Here is an 18,368-nt window from a genome sequence, read left to right as displayed (position 1 = left end):
GCTCAGTTGGTGAAACCAAAGAGGAGCCTTGTGCATTGCACTGACTGAGGACACAAAAAAATGGAAGGTTACTGATGTTAACCTCAACAGTACAGTACTGACTCACCTCAGCTTTATAGAAGGGACCCCACTGCTGAAAAGTAACTCCACAAAAATCTCCTTTCACCCACGATCAAAAAAACCTGCGCACATCAGTTTGGGAATTGCTAAACCTTCTGAGCAACTCGATGTAGTGGTTTGCTGCATCTGTCTGTCTATTGTCCATCATTCTTCATTTGTGAGTTTTAGAGGGCTGGGGCTGTGTTCTGTGCAGTGACTGTGAAACACAAGGAGTATCACAGTCCTGTTCCACAATGAACACTAAATTTTTTTTGGAAAAAATTTAATGCAGATCAAAATATTAACACTACAAACTAAAATAAAGTGATTTAAAGATAAACAGGTTCAAGAAGCAGGTTACCTTGAAAGCAAGCTGTCACAGCCCACACCTATCAAAACCACTACCATCAAGCACAATTTTTCTTTTGTTGTTTATTAAGACTTCAGGAACAGATAGCATATCTGATTCTGCACTTCTTGAGAATCTCAAAGTGTCCCTGTTTCAGCAAAGCACCATGCACAGCAATAGATTACCATGTCAGATGATCCCTTTGTGCAATATGAGCACTTTGCCAAATCTTGGGAACACTTAGGACAAAGCCATAGATGGAAAAAGCAGCTGAAGGTTTTACAAAGCAAGAAAACATCAGAAGCTGGAGTGAGAAAAGTTAGTTACAATTCAGATACCCAACATAGTGAAGATGCAGAGGGAATCATCCAGCACAGGAGAATCTATTTGATTTGAGCAGGTTATAAAAGTAGTACTTCTGCTGCCAGGCACATAGATGTAAATAAGCAACAAGATTAAAATGATTGTATTCAAAAGACAAGTCTTCTAGATTCACTTGCTCAAAGTAGAAACAAGAGATAAGAGATCTTGAGTTGCACAGTTTATCTTACTGAAAGAAAGGTACCACCACCATTTGTAGACTGCAGCTTGTTCAGGTTTTTCACTAATCTTTCCTTCTATGAAAGATGTTTCCAATGCAGCAGCCTGTTACAGTTTCAGACGTGGCTAAGAAGAGGTCATGAAAAACAGGAGATAACTTGCATGGCAACGAGGTCAGCACAGTACTGGGTGAAATGTAATCAGAAATTTGATTACACCTTGGAGTCCACACTGATTGCATCTTCAACTTCTTTTTGAGAGAGGTTGATGTTCTGAAAATACATCCAAGAATCAACACTTTCAATTAAGTAAACTTGCTATATTTATAGTTTGCAGAATAGTACATTATTATTTTTAAATGTAGGCTAAAAGTGAGATAGCTCATTTTTTCCTCCTCTTCAGAGCTTAAGACATTTCCCACCCTGAGGCAGTGTGCACAATACAAAGAAGCAATGAGGTTCTCGTAGTCAATTACAGAAAGATAAGAAGCTCACCAAGACTGACAGGAAACGACCACATGAAGCATTTTGGACCATCTATCTCTCAGAAGCGATGTGTAAAATTCTGCTGCTGCTTTCTACTGAAACAATGCAATCTCTAAAAGACAGATGCTTCAGAAATTCACCTAGTGAAGTTACAGTTCCAGAAAACTCACATCACTTTTGTGCTCTTAAGCAAATGTGCACACTGTGCAAATGATTTCATTACTATAGTATAAAATGGGAATTCTGGTGTGATCCCAGCACTTCAGGTACTGAGACAAAGACTTAGCATGGCTCACAATGACTGAAACCTGAATATTTGTCCACTCACATCTCACAACAGCAGTGTTTTACACAGAAGCCAGTTCCATCATTAACAATTTTTTATGCCTCTAAAATACTCTTTATTCCAAAGCTCTTCAGTGCAGGTTGTTGTGTTGTGACAAAAGAATAAGTTAACCCATTCTTAAATAGGTGAACCCCATTCTTTGCTTCTCTTTGACAAACAACATTATTTCTATGCAGCTCAGAAAGCACTGCCTTCTCAAAGCCTACTCCCCATTGCCCCTATGATCTTGCTCTTGCACCTTTAAACATGGTAATAGGAAAGTGTCAGTCAGAAAAGGTTGAGGAAAAAAACGGTTTCTTCAGAGGAAAATTTATAATTAAAGTGCATGAAAACATTTAATGTCACAGGGTGAACCACAGTCATTGATGAAATGCACTTTAACACTGATAATGCCTTCAATTCTTCCAGCTGCTATAGGAAGAACTACTCCTTTGAAGATGGAAGCAAGGTTGCAAACAAGAAAACCCGCTAAAGATTTCTGGTTTGTCCCTTTAGAGGCATCATCTCAGTTGCTGATAGCTGGGGTTGCAGCAGTGACTGCTCCTCTGAAACAGCTGATCTCAGTTGTTTCTGTGGCACCTGTTTCCGTGATCTCATCTCTATAGCAGGAGACATAAAAACAGCAGCCCTTTGTCAGCAGGAAGCTAACAAAGGGATCCAGCTTTTAGAAGAATGCAGGTTTAGGGAAACCCAACATACACCCAATTAAGTATTTCAAGTGCTGAAACCTCCCCATTCCTGCAGTTCTGGCGTCTAGAAAGAGACTATGCTGAAAGAGCAGGAAGCTGTGTAATTCTGATGGAGATTCTGCCCAAGCTGAGCAAAACATTTCTAGAGAAATTAACAGCTCTCCATTCTCCATACAGAGCTGCCTCCCAGGTATAATGAGGGAAGCAAACAGTTAGATCTAAGGCAGAATTTGATGAAGTTATGAGTGTTAGTGCCCTGACTTATGCTGTAAAAGCTTTGATTTTAACACCTGCAGAATGAGTAGGTCTACATTTTAGTTTTTTTATACAAAAAGCAACATGCATTTGGGGTACTGATCTAAGTCAAAGGCAAGAACAGCCCTTGCTCCATTCAGTAGTGCTTCCTGCCTATTGCTCCATTCAGTAGTGCTTCCTGCCTATTGCTCCATTCAGTAGTGCTTCCTGCCTATTTCCAATAGAGATAAATAGGAATGGCCTCTCCTTTCTTCTCGTTATTTATTACTGAACTCCAGTTCTTTATGTACTCAGCTCACAAGTGATGCTGCTACTATTTAGTACTCTGAAACAATTTCTTGAGCAAACCGGCCTAAAATTTCTGTTACCAAAAGACATAACATGCAAACAGTGTGGCTGAGCAGGAAGCCAGAAGGACACAGAAGACATTTCTTCATTATTTGACTTTACCTTCCGGATTTATTTCCAAATCACTGGTGTTTCCAGGCTCTTCCTTGAGAACTCCCACTTCCTTTGCCCAACTTGTCCATTTTATTTCCTCTACTCTGGAGAAACAAAATGCAGGAGACACAGATGCATGAAGCACAGCATTTCATCTAGGTCTCACTGTCCCCTGGCCAATCCCATACTGCTAACACAGACTTAATACTTTGACTGTAGCAACAGTACCCTACAGAGCTTTTTCTTGAGCAAAGACCTTCTGTAGCCTAAGCCCTCTGAGGTAAATACCTATCCCTCTGCATGTGGTATGCTGGCCTATACCACTTGTTCGTTTTAAAATACTCCAGTTCCTCCCAGGGAACATACTTAATACAAAGGAACCTTTTAGATTCCCCTTTCTATGCACGCTTCATTGCACATAAAACCCTGGAGCTACAGAAGTGCTGCTGGCACTTTGTTTCTCTGAGTAAAGTTTACCTGAGCTCTGAGCCCCTCAGTGGGTGGAGAAGTATTGCCTTTTCACACTGCACTCATATTGCATGCTCCTGAGGGAAGGGGACACCAGCCTACACCCCTACCACCACAACCAACTCCAAGCACAGCTACTTGCAGCAGTGAAGAAAGCATTGCTGCAGTCAGCCTGCCACCATAACCACATCCACAGGTGTGGGCTAAACAGCACACGTCTTGGTGACTTGCTCTCAAACTTTCAGCAGTGAAATCACCAGCAAGCGTGCATGTACCAGGAACATGTGGTTGAGACTCTCAGCCAAGTCAGTGTTGAAACTCCTGTGGTGGAGCAGGGTTAGCAGCTTATCTTTCACAGGAATCCATCACTATGCTGGAGTTTAAGGGTAACAGCACATCTGTCTTACCTGAAGCACCACCTCTCATCTTTTTTATTGAGTCCCACTGACATCAAGCAGCCAGATCTCCTCTTTCCTCCTTGGCGCCACAGCCAGGCCTTCTCTATTTCTAGAATAGCTATAGCCCTCTGAAAGAAGAAGTCTATGTCAGGGGAAAAACAGGCCATGCAAAGCCCAGTCCCTCATTTGCATTAAATCTTCCCCCCAGACAGCAAGTACTTTGACTTGAAAAATCACTTCGGAGATCAGCCTCAAAGTGTTCCTCAGCTTAACTGTATCAGACCAGAATTGTAATTCACTCAAGTTACTTGTGCACATGGATCTGAATGGGCTACTAGTCAGGCAAACAACACGAGCTTTAAATACACCTAAAAATGATGTTAGAGTTTATCCCCAGAGTGGTAGATTTGTATAAAAGAAAACTTTACAGTTGAGGTTTAGGACAAAGACAGTATCATGCCTGATGTTATGAAATTCAAGTAGGAATTTGGACCATGATAACTGCTGAGCAGCACTGTGTCTCACCTGCAGCTTCCAAACACTTCTGCTGTAACCAGAAATATCAGTGACAGTCTCACTCATGAGTGCAATCAGCATGTTGAGCAATAGGATGTAAGTGAGGATCACAAAAAGCAGCAGCAGAAGCATGACAAAGTATCTGAATCTGGCATGTTCATGAAAATCCAGGTCACCCATCCCAATGGTGATCTTGAAGAGCTCCAGGGAGACGCTGAGCAGCCCACCATACATAGCATGGCTCCCAGCACTCTCCATCTGAGCAACAGACTTGTTCTGAGAGAGCGAAGGAGCGTCCCCCATCAGCGTAACCAGAGCTACAAGAAAAACAGAATTGGAATCCTCCTCAGAAAAACATTACTTCCTGCAGCCCAGCCTACATGATGCTGATTAAGTCCTTACCTGCAGCAAAACCAAAGAGGAAGATAATATAAACCAAGAGGAAACGCAACAGATCTCTCAGGATAGTCTGAAATAAATCAGGAGGAAGTGTCATTCCTTCTCAAGCAGCTGTTTCCAGATTATTTCAATGCACATAGCTCTTTCTCTTCTATCCTCACTGGGTTTCATACAAGTGGTGATCAGACTCCTTCCCTTCTCATCTCACCTCTGCTTTGTCTTGCCTTTCTAGTCCCAAACTCTCACATGGATCTGGAAACACTTCTCAGTCCAAGCACAGCTTTTCCAGGGAACTTACACTGGCTTTGACTGCTGGTTTTGTCACTTTCTGACCAACAAGTGAATGTCAGCTGCTCTAACTTGCCAGATTCAACTGTACTTCCTTGAAGAAGAAATCTAATCTCCTTCTGCAATTTATTTCAGGTCCATATATCAATTCATTTTATGGTTTTCACGGTCTTGAGAGAATAAAAGTAATTGCAGGAATTCTATCAGCTCCTGACACATAAAAGTTTATCACATAAAATGTCTCCCAAGCACTGACCTTCTGTATCATGACACTGTAAATGCCAATGCGCTGAAAGCCCCGAGTGTAGTACAGCATGTTCACCCATCCCAGGAGCAGGGAGAACACCATCACTGCCACATAGTTTTCTGAACTTGCGCCATACAGGACTGCTGACAACAGCAATGAGAAAGCCTGGATGAAGCTGGAGAGAAGTAGAATGAGTGACACAGTAATTTGCTTCAACAAAAAGGCCCATTTGCAGTTCTGTTTTGCGAGGAAAAGTGAACATGTTTTACCAGGCTACAGAGAGCACACAAAGTGACAGCTATTCAGGCACACAGTTTATATAAGCAAATCCTGTTATAACCAAATGTGCATATTGTTGCAGTTTTGTTATGAACTGGTTAATCTCACAGTATGGAAGCTCTCAACTGCTTGATGCAACTCACGTAACCGACAGAAAACAGAAAAAGAACTGTGACTCACAAATACATGCACACATGCATGCAAACACATGCATCTACACATTTGTCCTCAAAAAATATGAAGTCTCTTTCTTTTTGATCAAATTTGAGCCATGGTGATGACATGATTCAAAACTTGAGCTCTTTTTCTAACGTGCTCTAAACTGTGGAATAACTGAAGATCTGTATTCCATCACAAATCCAAAGACAGGCTCTACCCCACTCAGTCTATCACAACAAAGGGTTATGACAAGATGCAGCAGGTAGGAGAAACAAGCAGGAAAAGGGTGGAAAGAGGAGACAGCGGCAGAGAATCAATCTTTCCTGCTCACCATCTCTCTAGTTATGTTAGGGCAACTTAGCAGCACACAGCAGAGAACCAATTTCACCCGTGCTTTCATTGCGCAAAAAACCTCAAGAGACATACATCAAGATCTCAACACAGCTGTCAGAACACATAGTCTTCAGGGATTGGCGTCTCCTCCGCAGATACAGACTCTAATTGAGAAAAATCAATGGTAGCCATTCATCAGAGCAACAGAACATCCTACAGATCGATTCCTGCCTGGCACAGCCTATTGTACAGGAGAGAGGTTCACTCCATAATCTCCTCCTTGTGCTTTCATTGTCAAGATCCAAATTTTCAGTTAGTCACTCTTCCACAGCTTTATTTGTAAAAGGAAAAGTACAAACAAAGGCTAAATAATGGCTCAGCCTTATGTCCTTATTAATAGTATTAATAGCACTAAATGCTAGAGATGCATTTTAGTACCATAAATCACAAGTCACTCCTAATTAATTACTGTTGTGAGCCTATTCCTCCTCTTGCCCAGGAGCCTGGCCTATACCACTCCTGTCATTACAGGATCACTCTGATACTGTGTTTCAGAGCAGGGTTCTCTCCTGCCATCCACTCATGCACATTCTGACCTCAGAATCAAACAGAACCAAATCTGTTGCCTCCACGTCAGTGACGGTTTTGTTTGCTTGTTTTCATTCTTACAATGAGACTAGACCAGAGAGCCACATACCTGAGCAAAAATTAGGTATACACCTCCAAGCAAAATAATGATCAGCCCAGAGACCCACAGGAAGCCTCCAGCTGTGAACTCCACTGGAAATGAAGGCTGCATGATAAAGACAAAGAAGCAAAATACCAAATATTGACATTGGCAGTTGTGATAAACACCCCAAGCCTTTTAAAACTCAACTCCATTCATTCAGATCTTTTTAGATAAAATAACATTGGCTTACCTTTACCCTTAAGGGCTGATAGTAGGCAATGGCTGTAAAGATGATCATGAATGACAAGTATGAGATAAAACTGAAGTAGAATCTCTTGGAAGCAAATGTTTCCCACTTCTGCTGAAGCAATTTGTTCAGTGGCTCCAAAACCACCATTTTGTACCGATTCTATGAGGAAGGGAGAAAACCCACCATCAACAACAAATGCATCAAAGTATCAACAGAAATGTGAATTCACCAGAGGATTTTCTTTTTCAGGGTTGGAGTTCAGTGGCTGCAATTAGGCTATCCCTAAGGGTTTATAAAGTTAAGGCTGCCAGTATGAAAAACATTAAACATCCCATGGGAAGTTAATTCTGTTTGGCTTCATGAGAAAAACCAAGCAGCTTAGGACAACCTCAGCTTAGGACAACCAAAGGATCAAAACCATCTCAAGGTGGTGCAAAAACTGTTGCTGTCTTTAACTTTTAGTAAAAAGTACTCACTGGTGTGTCACTGCTGTATGCCAGAATCTCCAGCACAGAATTTTCCTCAAAGCTGTCTAGAGAAGACAAGTCATAGAGGGAGACATGGATAGGTCCATAGGTCCATTCAGTGAACTTGCGGGACAGGTGCCTGTACACTGGGTCTTTGATCTCTCTTTGGATGATGTGTTTGAAGATCTGAAGAGAAAAACATCAGAAAAATATGTATGCAATTAAGTTACAAAGTGATCCAAGCATACCCAAATCACTTTCAAATAAACACCTTGCTTTCTGTGTTACACACTGCTGTATCCAAACACGAGACTACATGGTTAAAATCAGGCAAGATACTGCTACATCAGACCCTGCTGTTATGCTGAGGATGTATGGTGCAGTTGTCATTGTTTCCAGCAACCCCAGGAATTCCCTCTATTTGTCTTTACCTCCACTTTTCCTGTCTTGGCAGCAAGTTGCAGGGGATTTAATCCGTCATAATTCACGATCTCCTCCAGTTTCACTGTTGGGTCAGTCTTCACACCTGCCTTCAGGATTTCAACGTATACTGTGCTCACAAACTTGGTGTTTTCTTCAGTGTCATCTGCAATCATCACCAGGGCATGGAGGACTGTGTTTCCCTGTGTATCTTGCTCCTGGAGTCTGGCTTTTTGGTGGGGGTTGTTTAGAAGATATTCTACCACCTCAAACTGGTTGGTACAGGCAGCCAAAGAGAGGGGAAGTTCACCTGAAGAGATTAAGACAGTAGTTGGGAGGGGCAGCAGGAAATTGAAAGAATTGAAAGTGAAGTCATGAACAGAGGGACAAACCCAGCTAGAACTAGTGGCATTGAACACAGTAAGGCATTAAAACAACCCAAAGAAATGTGTTCCACACAGACTCACCGAAATAAAAGCAAACTCCCTCGTTCTTCTTTCTGAAGAATTCACCATGAGCTCTAGCATGGACGTCAGCTCCATTCTCTACTAGAACTTTCACTATGTCCAGGCTCCTTTTCTCTATGGCAATATGGAGTGCTGTCTGGCCTAAGGAAACAGGCAAAAACCCAGAAATCAGTACCAATATCAGAGAGAACAAGCAGAGGACTCTTTGGCAAAGCACTGTTAAAACAGTAAAGGATAACTCAGCTAGCAGAACTCATTCTTTAACAGCTAGGTAGTATTCCTTTTTCACTTTCAGAAATGCTTTATAAACTCTACTACACAGATTCTCTCATATTTGTGGATTTATTAAACACGTATTATTTCTGTTTTATAGAGTAAGGACAAAGTTGCAAAAGGCTGAGGAGGACAGTGCCAGAATCAGAAATCAGAAGTGGAAAGATGAGCAGACTGTTACTGTAATTACACCAGAACTCTGGAAAGGCAGTGCCACATAAACATCAAATCCCCTTCTTTCTCCTGTAGCTGCATTTCTCACGTGTCTGATGGGGAGGTGCACCTGACACAACATCAGCAGAAACCTTACCTCTGTAGTAACAGTCAGAGCATGCCACATTGACAAGCGGCCTGGGATTCTGTGTCTTCTGATCTATTTCCAGCAAAACAGGGATTGTGTCATTCCTTCCATTTTTTAAATTCAGCAGGGCTTTCATTAAGCAAGTCTTCCCAGTCTTTGCATCTAGTAGAAAAAAAAAGCATCAAGAAGATTGTGGATATGTGGCTTGCACATATCTATATTACCTGATTCAGCACACCCAGAACTTAACTGTCAGTGTAGGACCAAACCCAATAATTTTAATGGCCTTTGTATTCTAAGTCTTCAGCAGAGGCAAAAGCCTTAGGAAATGTGCAACTAATGGCACTTCCCTGTCCTACATTAACAAGCATTGCCTCTGCTAACTCAGTTTCTGAAGTACTGAGCAGGAGCCTACCTGTGTATTCAGAATTGGTGAGAAATTTTGAGGTCCTCCTTAAGTACTCAAGTAAGCCATCCAGTGCCTCGGGGCTGCCCCTTGAGACTGCACTGAAGAGCCTGTCTCTGTCAAAGCGATTGGGGTCCTTTTGGCTGCAGAAGAAATGCACAGTGTTAAGAAGTCCTGGAGACTGTAAGACAAGAGCATGCAATAAGCTCTAGTCGGTTGCGTAAGGAAAGAGGAGAGAGGTAAAAAAAAAGTTTGTCTTAAACAAACAAATAAACAAAAAAACTGTATTTTTGAGTCAAAGGAAAAATATAGACAGCTATTTCCCATAATGCTCTTAAGTGATTGCTCTTTCCATCAGCTGGAGCTCTTCCCAGATGCAGCCTGATGTGCAATCCTGGAATGTATCCAGAGCACAGACAAGCCCAAGATAGCTGCAGGATGAGAATCGGTCCCACCGTGTGGTATAAAGCACTACATGAGCTCATTTACATCCCTTCCTGGCAAGAACAGTTCAGATGTATAGAGCTCCTTGCTAAGTTGCTCTTACACTCAACTTGGCTTATTTGGTGCTATTTGGTTCGAATATACCCCAAATAAACTACACACACTGTACCTTCCAAATACGGAGAGGAAGGGCTAACATGTCCCCTTTCTACCTTTATTTACCTCTCACCAGACAGCTGTAATATTTCTGCATTGCCACTTTTAGTTTCAACTTTTGTAAAGTTTATAGGCAGGAGTCAGTACAGACCAGCAGCGATCCTATGCTTGTCAAATAATCAACAATTACTCACTTGCTCACAAGTCCTGGCCGATAGTTCAGATTAATCATGACTTTAGGAGAGTAGTCACTGCTTTCCTTCTGGTAAGGCGACTCCAAGGGCCGGGGCTCTCCCTTCTTTCCATATTGTCCTGATCTTTCTTCCTTTGTACTCGATGCAGGCTTATCTTCCTGGATACTGTCATCTGTTTCTAGCAGTCCTACCAACCTGTTCCTCTGACATGGGCCTGACTGATCATTTGTGAAGTTATCCATTTCTAGCAGAGGTGGCCTTGCAGATCACCAGATGTTCCCCACTGGGAGAAGAAACCTGCAAGGGCATGGGAGAATTAACACAGTTTGTTCGCAAACCTAGAATGTGAGCCATGTGGCACAGACATAGAGGAAATGTTTCCAGGTCCAATGTTCCTATAGTTGACTATGGGTGTCTTGAGAGAAGAGATTCAATAAAATTCTGCACAGTCGGGGGTATTTGAATAAAGGATCAATGTCTTAAACATGGCACACCTAGAAAAGCAGTACAAGAAATACAGACTGCCAGAAGTAGTACAAGAAATACAGACAACACTTCGACGGAACATCTGAACCCCTTCTGTGAGATGATCTCACCTGTTGGCAGCAGCATGGGTTCCTTACATAAAAGGCAAAGAGAATGGATCTTTAGGAGACTATGATCATTGTTCTGGTCTCAGTGCAGCCAATACAAGCCAGTCACTAAATGGCCAAAAGATAAGGTTAACTATAGATTAACTTTTTTGAAACAAAGCAATAAGCTGGTTCATGTTCTCTCATGTTAAGAAAGGCAATGGTTCCATGGGGAAAATATTTGCACAAGTTATGCTCCTCTCATGTATTGTTGCACTGCACTGGGGCAAAATACAAGAGAACTCCCTAATGTTGGCTACCCATATGAATACAGGCTTCCAGCTTCCAGCTCCATAGCACAGGCACATACACATGCTGGTGCCATACGGACACTCATAGTTCACAGAACCTGAACACAGCTCAGCTCTCCCAAAAACAATGCTGGATCCAGATGTGCCGGGCACAGAACCTAAGTATTCATTACAGCTAGCCCACTTGTCTCATTTAGTATTTTTTACCCTTCTGAGAAATCTCTTCATGTTTATCTGGATATATCCCAGATCCACACCCAGTGCAAGCTGTCTGCAGCCAGCACATGATGGAGAGTTGCAGTCTGTGAGGCAGCAAGGAAACTCCACAATTACCAGCCTGAACCAGAGCTTAATAACTGTCCTATTCACATGCACACCCTCCAAATGGTTAACAGATTTTCTCTCCCTTGCTGGAACTAAGCCAGACTCCATAGCCTATACCAGCCAGGAGGTACATGGACACACCATAAGGATTCTGCTTTAGATTAGAATGCAAGGCAGCATAGTTAGCTCTAAGCAGAAAGCAGCTACAGAATATCTTTATGCTGCTCACAGCAGGAAGTCCAAAGGCTGGTTTCATGACAAACCATTACAATTCAGCCATTTGTTTAGTCTGCATTTTTCTGACAAACATTCCTCTGCACGCATGGGATTACGCCCTACAATCCCATTTCAACCTCGTTTTCTCCCCCAGAACACTTACTGGTACATTTGCCAATCCTTCAGAGTGCTATTTGTACGTCCATAATGGTTCGCTTGTTGTTCTGTCTTCCTTTCCCCCCAGTCATTACTCAGTTGCAGTTTCCTTCTCTCCACAGCTTCAAGAAAGTTATTTAGTGACAGCTGTTTACAGACAGAATGTCTGGTTTAAAAGCAAAAGCAAAATGGTCCTTAAAAAATACAATAAAGACCCTAAAATAAATAACTACATCCAAGTCATGTTTTCCTAGGAAACAGGCAGCACTCTCTGTTTGTCAGCTCAGTTTTAACTTTTCATGAACTGAGTTGTCCCCTTCTGCAACTTTACCGAGCTTTTTTGAGTAGTACAGCATAACAAAACAAAACAAAACCATAAAAAAAAAAAAAAAAAAAAAAAGCCCTGTTGTCAAAAGAGAAAGAGCACAGCACTTACCCCAAGTTGCTGCAAGCTCCAGCCAAGAACTGATCTCACAGGGAGTCCCAGCTGAGCCTTCAGAAGCCAAATAGCCTCCCCGTAGAAATGATGTCAAATCACATGTGTTAATAAGCATGAAAGCAGCCCACAAATTATTTACATCCATGCATGAGAACTCTTTTCTTCTGCAGAGACCACCACACTCATCTCAGCACTCTGGTGATGGCACGACACTGAACTCCTGGTTGGTGGTGGTCCATGGAAGAATCCAACCTGGGAGAAGAGATAACTGCCTGATTATTTACTCAACAGTATATCTTTTTGCAAAGTGAAGAAGGGCTTGCACAGGAAATGACTAGATAGATTTCTCAGTAAAAGAGAGAGCCAATGAGTGCACTGCTCTTATATGGGAAAGCTGCCTGGCTATTGCAAATTCATCATGCTTAACTCCTTCCTGCACAGGAGACATCTTGTGGCTTCCAACAGCCCACTTAGACCACAGGGGATGATCAAACCCTGGCAATGCCAGAGTCTGTGGTTCAGCTGTGAGGTTTGTCACAAGACACTGCCCAAGAAAAGCATGAAATCAAGAATGCACGAAAACATCTGAAGTCGACTGTTCCTGTGGGAAGTCAGTTCTCACACAATTTCACACACCACCATTACAAGGCAAAGCAGACAAACTAGCCAGAATGTTATAACAAGCAGCAGCTGCTCATCACATGGACAAGAGCCTTAAAAAGCCCACTTCATAACTACTTGTGCCACGGTTACTTAATTTACCACTGGTGCTCAGCTCTTGATGGGCTTGTTCTCCAGAAGGATCAAGTCTTGGAAAGACTATTTCTGGGAACACAGGTGGCCATCCACACAACAGACTGTAGCTGACACCGTGCACATGCACTAGCACTGTTCACTTATCACTCTGAAAACAGGACCCCTGGGACACAGAAGATATCAGACTGCACAAAGTATCTTAGTTTTTTCTCTCCTAACAGAACTGTGGTCAGAGGACACAGCATGGTCATTATTCACAGTAGCAACAATGCAGGACGACATTCAGCACCTTCGATGGCCTTCAAAGCACAAAGCCACTGAAGAGTATTGTCATCCATGCTATGAAAAGTACTGATGGTTTACAAAGCCAAATATATCATCTAGAAATCATCTAGCAAATCTCGTTAATTAACAAAATGATATGTTTTAACCTCTTTTAACCAACAGCTTGACAGCTATGAATTAGTTAACAAGCGCTCCAAAAATGTTGAGAAGGGATGCGTCACATCCTGACATATTGAACTCTGGCTATGGATTTTTTCCAAAGCTACCACAGGCTTACAGAGAACCCAAAGCAATATTCAAGTGACAGGACAGCTGGACAATGTGGGGTTCCCCGGAACATTAATTTACTTGGGTAACAACAGGTGTAGAATCAAGCAGGATAGTTTAGCATAAACTTCCCTCCCCCAGCTTTCATGAGTCAGCCCACCATTCTAACCAGGGAGTGAAATCAGCCTCTACAAAAGTGCATCATAACAGATTTGGTTCTGCTCATCTGGTTTTAATAGTTTACACAGAGGAAGGCAAATGTGCAGTTTGCTGGGAAAGGAATCACTGCCAGCTGGGAGGTCAATGCAGCAAAACAGAAACATGGAGCTGCTGGGAGAACACAAAAACATCGGTATGCATGCACACATGCGCACACACTTTCATAGGGAGGATGCTATGACAAACATTTTTGCATTTCCATTTCGGAGAAGGGAGAAGCAAGGCACAAGAAAACTTCAAACCGCGAAGAGAGAAATTAAACTCTAAGCGAAATGTTAAGTTCAATCAAAGAAAGTATTTCAAAATGAGCATTGCAGCACAAGTATTGATGATATATGCTGTATGAAGAAGCACAGTAATTCACGGCAGAAAAAACAGTGACTCAAATCTGATTAAAGAGAATGCAACAGGAAGCAGAAGGGAGGACAGCTTTCTGAAAAGATGTGAACAAGCATCTCCTCAAGTATGTATTCTCTGATCATACACAGAGTATAGATGAACACACCAATTTTTACCAAATACTGAAAAATACTTCTATAATTAATATCATATTTTCTGTATGCTGTAGACAGAAAAACAAAGTCACTTACTTTTGTCTGTTGTTTAATTACAGCTTTGATCTGTAGCCACTGTAAGGGGCAGCAACTCAAAATCACCCTCACAAAAGAAAGAAGACTGTAAGAGTTGCATGTGGAGAGGAGCATTAAAAGGTTTTCTGGAACAACAGGCGGGTTCATTCAGACCTCATGAAGGTCACAAGGCTAGAAGAGAAGACTGTTACTTTTAAAAGTGCTCTTTCAGACTTGGGGAAATATCGAGTATTTTTGCAATGCCAAATTTTTGTATGACTGCTACACAAAACTCAAACTGCAGGGGTGAATTTCAATTTATTACAATTACGCAGATGGAACCTTACAGTGTTAGAGGGCCAGATGGTGCCCAATTTAAAATCCAAATATTCTTAAACATAGCTACTTTTCAAAACTTGCTACTGCCCCAATAACTCAATTATTTACACAACAGTGTTTTGCTAACTACTGGTCTTGCATCACTGCATTTAAATGCCCCCATCTTTATTACTTTTCGTGCCTTTGAAGGAAGTATCCACCTCTCATATACCTTCAGTAGAAGTATCTTTGTACTCAGTATATCCTTTTCTACAGGATTACAGCCTGAAGAAACGCTCCACTGACAATCATACAATCAACAAAACACAAAATCCGCTTCAAAGCAACATTTCTGTGCAGCAACAGTGACACCGGGTGGTCACTCCATGATCCTGAATTGCTGCTGCTTAACACTGAAAAACAGCACAAGCAGCTGCAAGCACACACTTGTGAGAAACATTGCCCTTCCGCCAGGGTAGCACTGCAACGCTACAGCACCTCTGAATTTCACTTCTTGTACTTCTGCTGCTCTCTGCCATTTCTAAAAAGTCAAATATAGAGTTAATTAACTTTCAGCATGAGCCTCACCTGGTGGGCTGGGAAAACAGCGTGTGCACACATAGGTCGTTTGGCTCAATCAGTCCAGGCTGCACAGCCCAGGCCTGAGCTGCTCCCCAGCCACCTGCCCAGCTCGGTTTGGGCTGAATGCATTGTGGTTAGTGAGAGCACACCGGGGAAGCTGGTGCAGACCCACCCATCCTACACATCACGTTCCCAGGCGCTCTGCCCCAAACACAGCTCTCCTTTGCACTCCATAGCACTTAGGAAGTCTGGGTTCTATGCTGCATTTGAACACTTCAGCAACAGTTCTCATTGAGTAATTGGCTCTGGAAAAACCTACCTGCCCCTTACAGACTTGTTCCTAACCCAAAGCAAACAAAACCCCCCTTGAACCCGCAGCCTGCCTAATCTGATCAGTTAGCTACTGTGACTTTACCATGCGGCACTGTTTAATTATTAAAAGAACCTGAGAAAGGACATCTCGTAATTATAATCCAGGGAAGATAAAGCAGCTGATTTCACTGTGAGCAAATAATCAGCAGAAAAAGTCAATTTATTCACTGCCGTATCTCCTCTGGACTGCGAATTACTCAGGGAATTTATACACTAAGGAAAGCAGGGAATCAAAACCTGCTGCAAAGAATACCGATCACAGCTGTAATCAGCAGAAGTGTTTTTAAATTGCCTACAATCAGCAGGTGAAATCTCCCCCCATGTTCACATCCATATTAAGAACGCACTGCCAGTGGCAGCACTGCTGTACCGGTCGTTTCCAGGACATGCCCAGTAATGTTAGATGAGAATCTGGTATTTGAGAGACCCCGTACTATGCATCATCAGTAATGAACAAAGTGCACTGGCACAGAAGCACTGTGCATAGAGCATATGGATGCTGACTCCATTTGAACACTTAAGCAGCTCTTAATATGCAAGAGATCAAGGTCTTGACAGCCATGATCCTTATACCCTGCTTAAGTTTCTATAAAAAGGGACTTGGATGACAACGTCCATTCTTTAAAGTCCATTATTATGTGGCTGAACGATCATTTCAAACCTCACCTCGTATTTCCCAATGTCTGCTTAGATGGAAATCAGTTTCCAAATGCTTTTGTGAAGGCCAGTGTTTAACCCAGTGAAGAGACCCACTGCACCCACACCTCTGCTATGCAGTACTGAAAGCAGCCATTTTCCTTAGAGCTAACCAGTTCAAGCAGGCCACCCAAACTGCCCACAACAGCACTTACTGCAGAGCCCCTCCCCAGAGAAAAAGTATTTTATGTAGTAAAGCCCACAACAAAACAGCCCACTTCCACTTCATGAGTGGAACACAATTCTAAACATTAAAGTACCTAATTGGCAAGCCAGTACACAGCCTGCACCAAGACAGTGGGACAGAAGTCACACCTAACCGTGAGGTATTGTTATCTCAGGAACATCCATCTTAGCAGTGCAGTTTACAACCCACTCCCACTACTTCAGTCCTACAGCCTTAATGTAGTTTGATAGTTTTCTGAAGTCTTTACTGGAACAGTGTATCCTTTCTGGAAATACAAAATCATGTTTAATTCTAGAAAGAATTAGTGACACAGTTATTAGTGTTTAGACTTTAATTGGTGTTGATTCACCCTCAAATACCTCCATAGCCCACACAAAGATGCTTAAGCCACCATAGAAGAAAGCCAAAAGGAATGTGTCATTTATATATACCGTGTTTACTAGCTTAAACTCAAGACAACAGAATATAATGTGCAACAGAAAACTTTATTAGCATTTCAACATACAGATCAGCAGTTACTTAAGTTTGCATTTAATTTAAGACATGAGAAAGACTACAGTGCAAACACAAGTGCTGTGCATCTTGCTTGACAAGACTGCTGACAACTAATAGCCACCTCTGAGGCGCAGCACCAGGTGCAGGGTGGATTCTTTCTGGATGTTGTAGTCAGACAGGGTGCGCCCGTCTTCCAGCTGCTTGCCAGCAAAGATCAGCCTCTGCTGATCGGGAGGAATGCCTTCTTTGTCTTGGATCTTGGCCTTCACATTCTCAATGGTGTCACTGGGCTCAACCTCAAGAGTGATGGTCTTGCCAGTAAGGGTTTTCACAAAGATCTGCATGCCTCCCCTCAGGCGCAACACCAGGTGCAGGGTGGACTCTTTCTGGATGTTGTAGTCAGACAGGGTGCGTCCGTCTTCCAGCTGCTTGCCAGCAAAGATCAGCCTCTGCTGATCGGGAGGAATGCCTTCCTTGTCTTGGATCTTGGCCTTCACATTTTCAATAGTGTCACTGGGTTCAACCTCAAGGGTGATGGTCTTGCCAGTAAGGGTCTTCACAAAGATCTGCATGCCACCTCTCAGGCGCAGCACCAGGTGCAGGGTGGACTCCTTCTGGATGTTGTAGTCAGACAGGGTGCGCCCGTCTTCCAGCTGCTTGCCAGCAAAGATCAGCCTCTGCTGATCGGGAGGAATGCCTTCCTTGTCTTGGATTTTGGCCTTCACGTTTTCAATGGTGTCACTGGGCTCAACCTCGAGGGTGATGGTCTTGCCAGTCAGGGTCTTCACAAAGATCTGCATGCCTCCCCTCAGGCGCAGCACCAGGTGCAGGGTGGACTCCTTCTGGATGTTGTAGTCAGACAGGGTGCGTCCATCTTCCAGCTGCTTGCCAGCGAAGATCAGCCTCTGCTGATCGGGAGGAATGCCTTCCTTGTCTTGGATTTTGGCCTTCACATTTTCAATGGTGTCACTGGGCTCAACCTCGAGGGTGATGGTCTTGCCAGTCAGGGTCTTCACAAAGATCTGCATGTTTACCTGAAAAACATATAGAAATTTCAGCCTTAAGTAGAATCACCTTAAGCCCACACATGCTTTCTATATGAGAAAACAACTCACTAATTCATATTACGTTGATATCAATTAGGATTTCTGTAAACTATTACTAATCCTGTAATGCCTGTTCTCCAGCTATTCATTGGAGTAGTACCCAATACTTTTCAAAGCCCGAGCAGTATGCAGCACAGAGCCAGCCCAGCCCCCCTTCCC

At 42.7% G+C, this 18,368-nt stretch overlaps 2 protein-coding genes across 6 annotated transcripts; both read right to left on the bottom strand.

Moving 5' to 3' along the window:
• Positions 1-513: 513 nt before the first annotated feature.
• On the bottom strand, positions 514-12,717 carry LOC100540299 (transient receptor potential cation channel subfamily V member 2). Of its 5 annotated transcripts, none has more exons than XM_010722087.3 (17): positions 12,355-12,717; positions 11,926-12,084; positions 10,340-10,636; positions 9,555-9,688; positions 9,149-9,301; positions 8,566-8,706; positions 8,110-8,408; positions 7,688-7,864; positions 7,212-7,370; positions 6,989-7,084; positions 6,385-6,455; positions 5,530-5,695; positions 4,989-5,055; positions 4,596-4,903; positions 4,080-4,198; positions 3,214-3,308; positions 514-2,418 (listed from the first exon to the last, which is right to left on the bottom strand). In XM_010722087.3, the coding sequence occupies exons 3-17, from the start codon at positions 10,579-10,581 to the stop codon at positions 2,288-2,290; spliced, it is 2,358 nt and encodes a 785-aa protein (XP_010720389.1). In that variant the 5' UTR covers positions 10,582-10,636; positions 11,926-12,084; positions 12,355-12,717; the 3' UTR covers positions 514-2,287. The 5 variants fall into 5 exon arrangements, with proteins under 5 accessions (XP_010720389.1, XP_019477582.1, XP_010720387.1 ...); XM_019622037.2 differs by having other exon boundaries at positions 11,926-12,040; XM_010722085.3 differs by lacking the exon at positions 11,926-12,084.
• Positions 12,718-17,074: 4,357 nt separating this feature from the next.
• Positions 17,075-18,168, bottom strand: UBB (ubiquitin B). The gene has a single exon (XM_010722179.2). It carries the CDS (start codon positions 18,129-18,131, stop codon positions 17,214-17,216), a length of 918 nt encoding a protein of 305 aa, XP_010720481.2. The 5' UTR covers positions 18,132-18,168; the 3' UTR covers positions 17,075-17,213.
• Positions 18,169-18,368: the final 200 nt, after the last annotated feature.

The sequence above is a fragment of the Meleagris gallopavo genome, chromosome 21 (assembly GCF_000146605.3).
Source record: "Meleagris gallopavo isolate NT-WF06-2002-E0010 breed Aviagen turkey brand Nicholas breeding stock chromosome 21, Turkey_5.1, whole genome shotgun sequence".
Taxonomy (NCBI): Eukaryota; Metazoa; Chordata; class Aves; order Galliformes; family Phasianidae; genus Meleagris; species Meleagris gallopavo.
The sequence above is the reverse complement of the archived record's forward strand: the minus strand, read 5'-3'. Positions and strand labels throughout refer to the sequence as shown.

Coding starts and splice junctions, on each gene's coding strand:
- UBB (XM_010722179.2), bottom strand. CDS start 18,131: ATGCAGATCTTTGTGAAGACCCTGACTGGCAAGACCATCACCCTCGAG.
- LOC100540299 (XM_010722087.3), bottom strand. CDS start 10,581: ATGGATAACTTCACAAATGATCAGTCAGGCCCATGTCAGAGGAACAGG. Junction 4,904..4,988: donor CCTCTTTGGTTTTGCTGCAG/GTAAGGACTTAA, acceptor TTTTTCTTGTAG/CTCTGGTTACGCTGATGGGG. Junction 2,419..3,213: donor TTTGGAAATAAATCCGGAAG/GTAAAGTCAAAT, acceptor CTCCTGCTATAG/AGATGAGATCACGGAAACAG.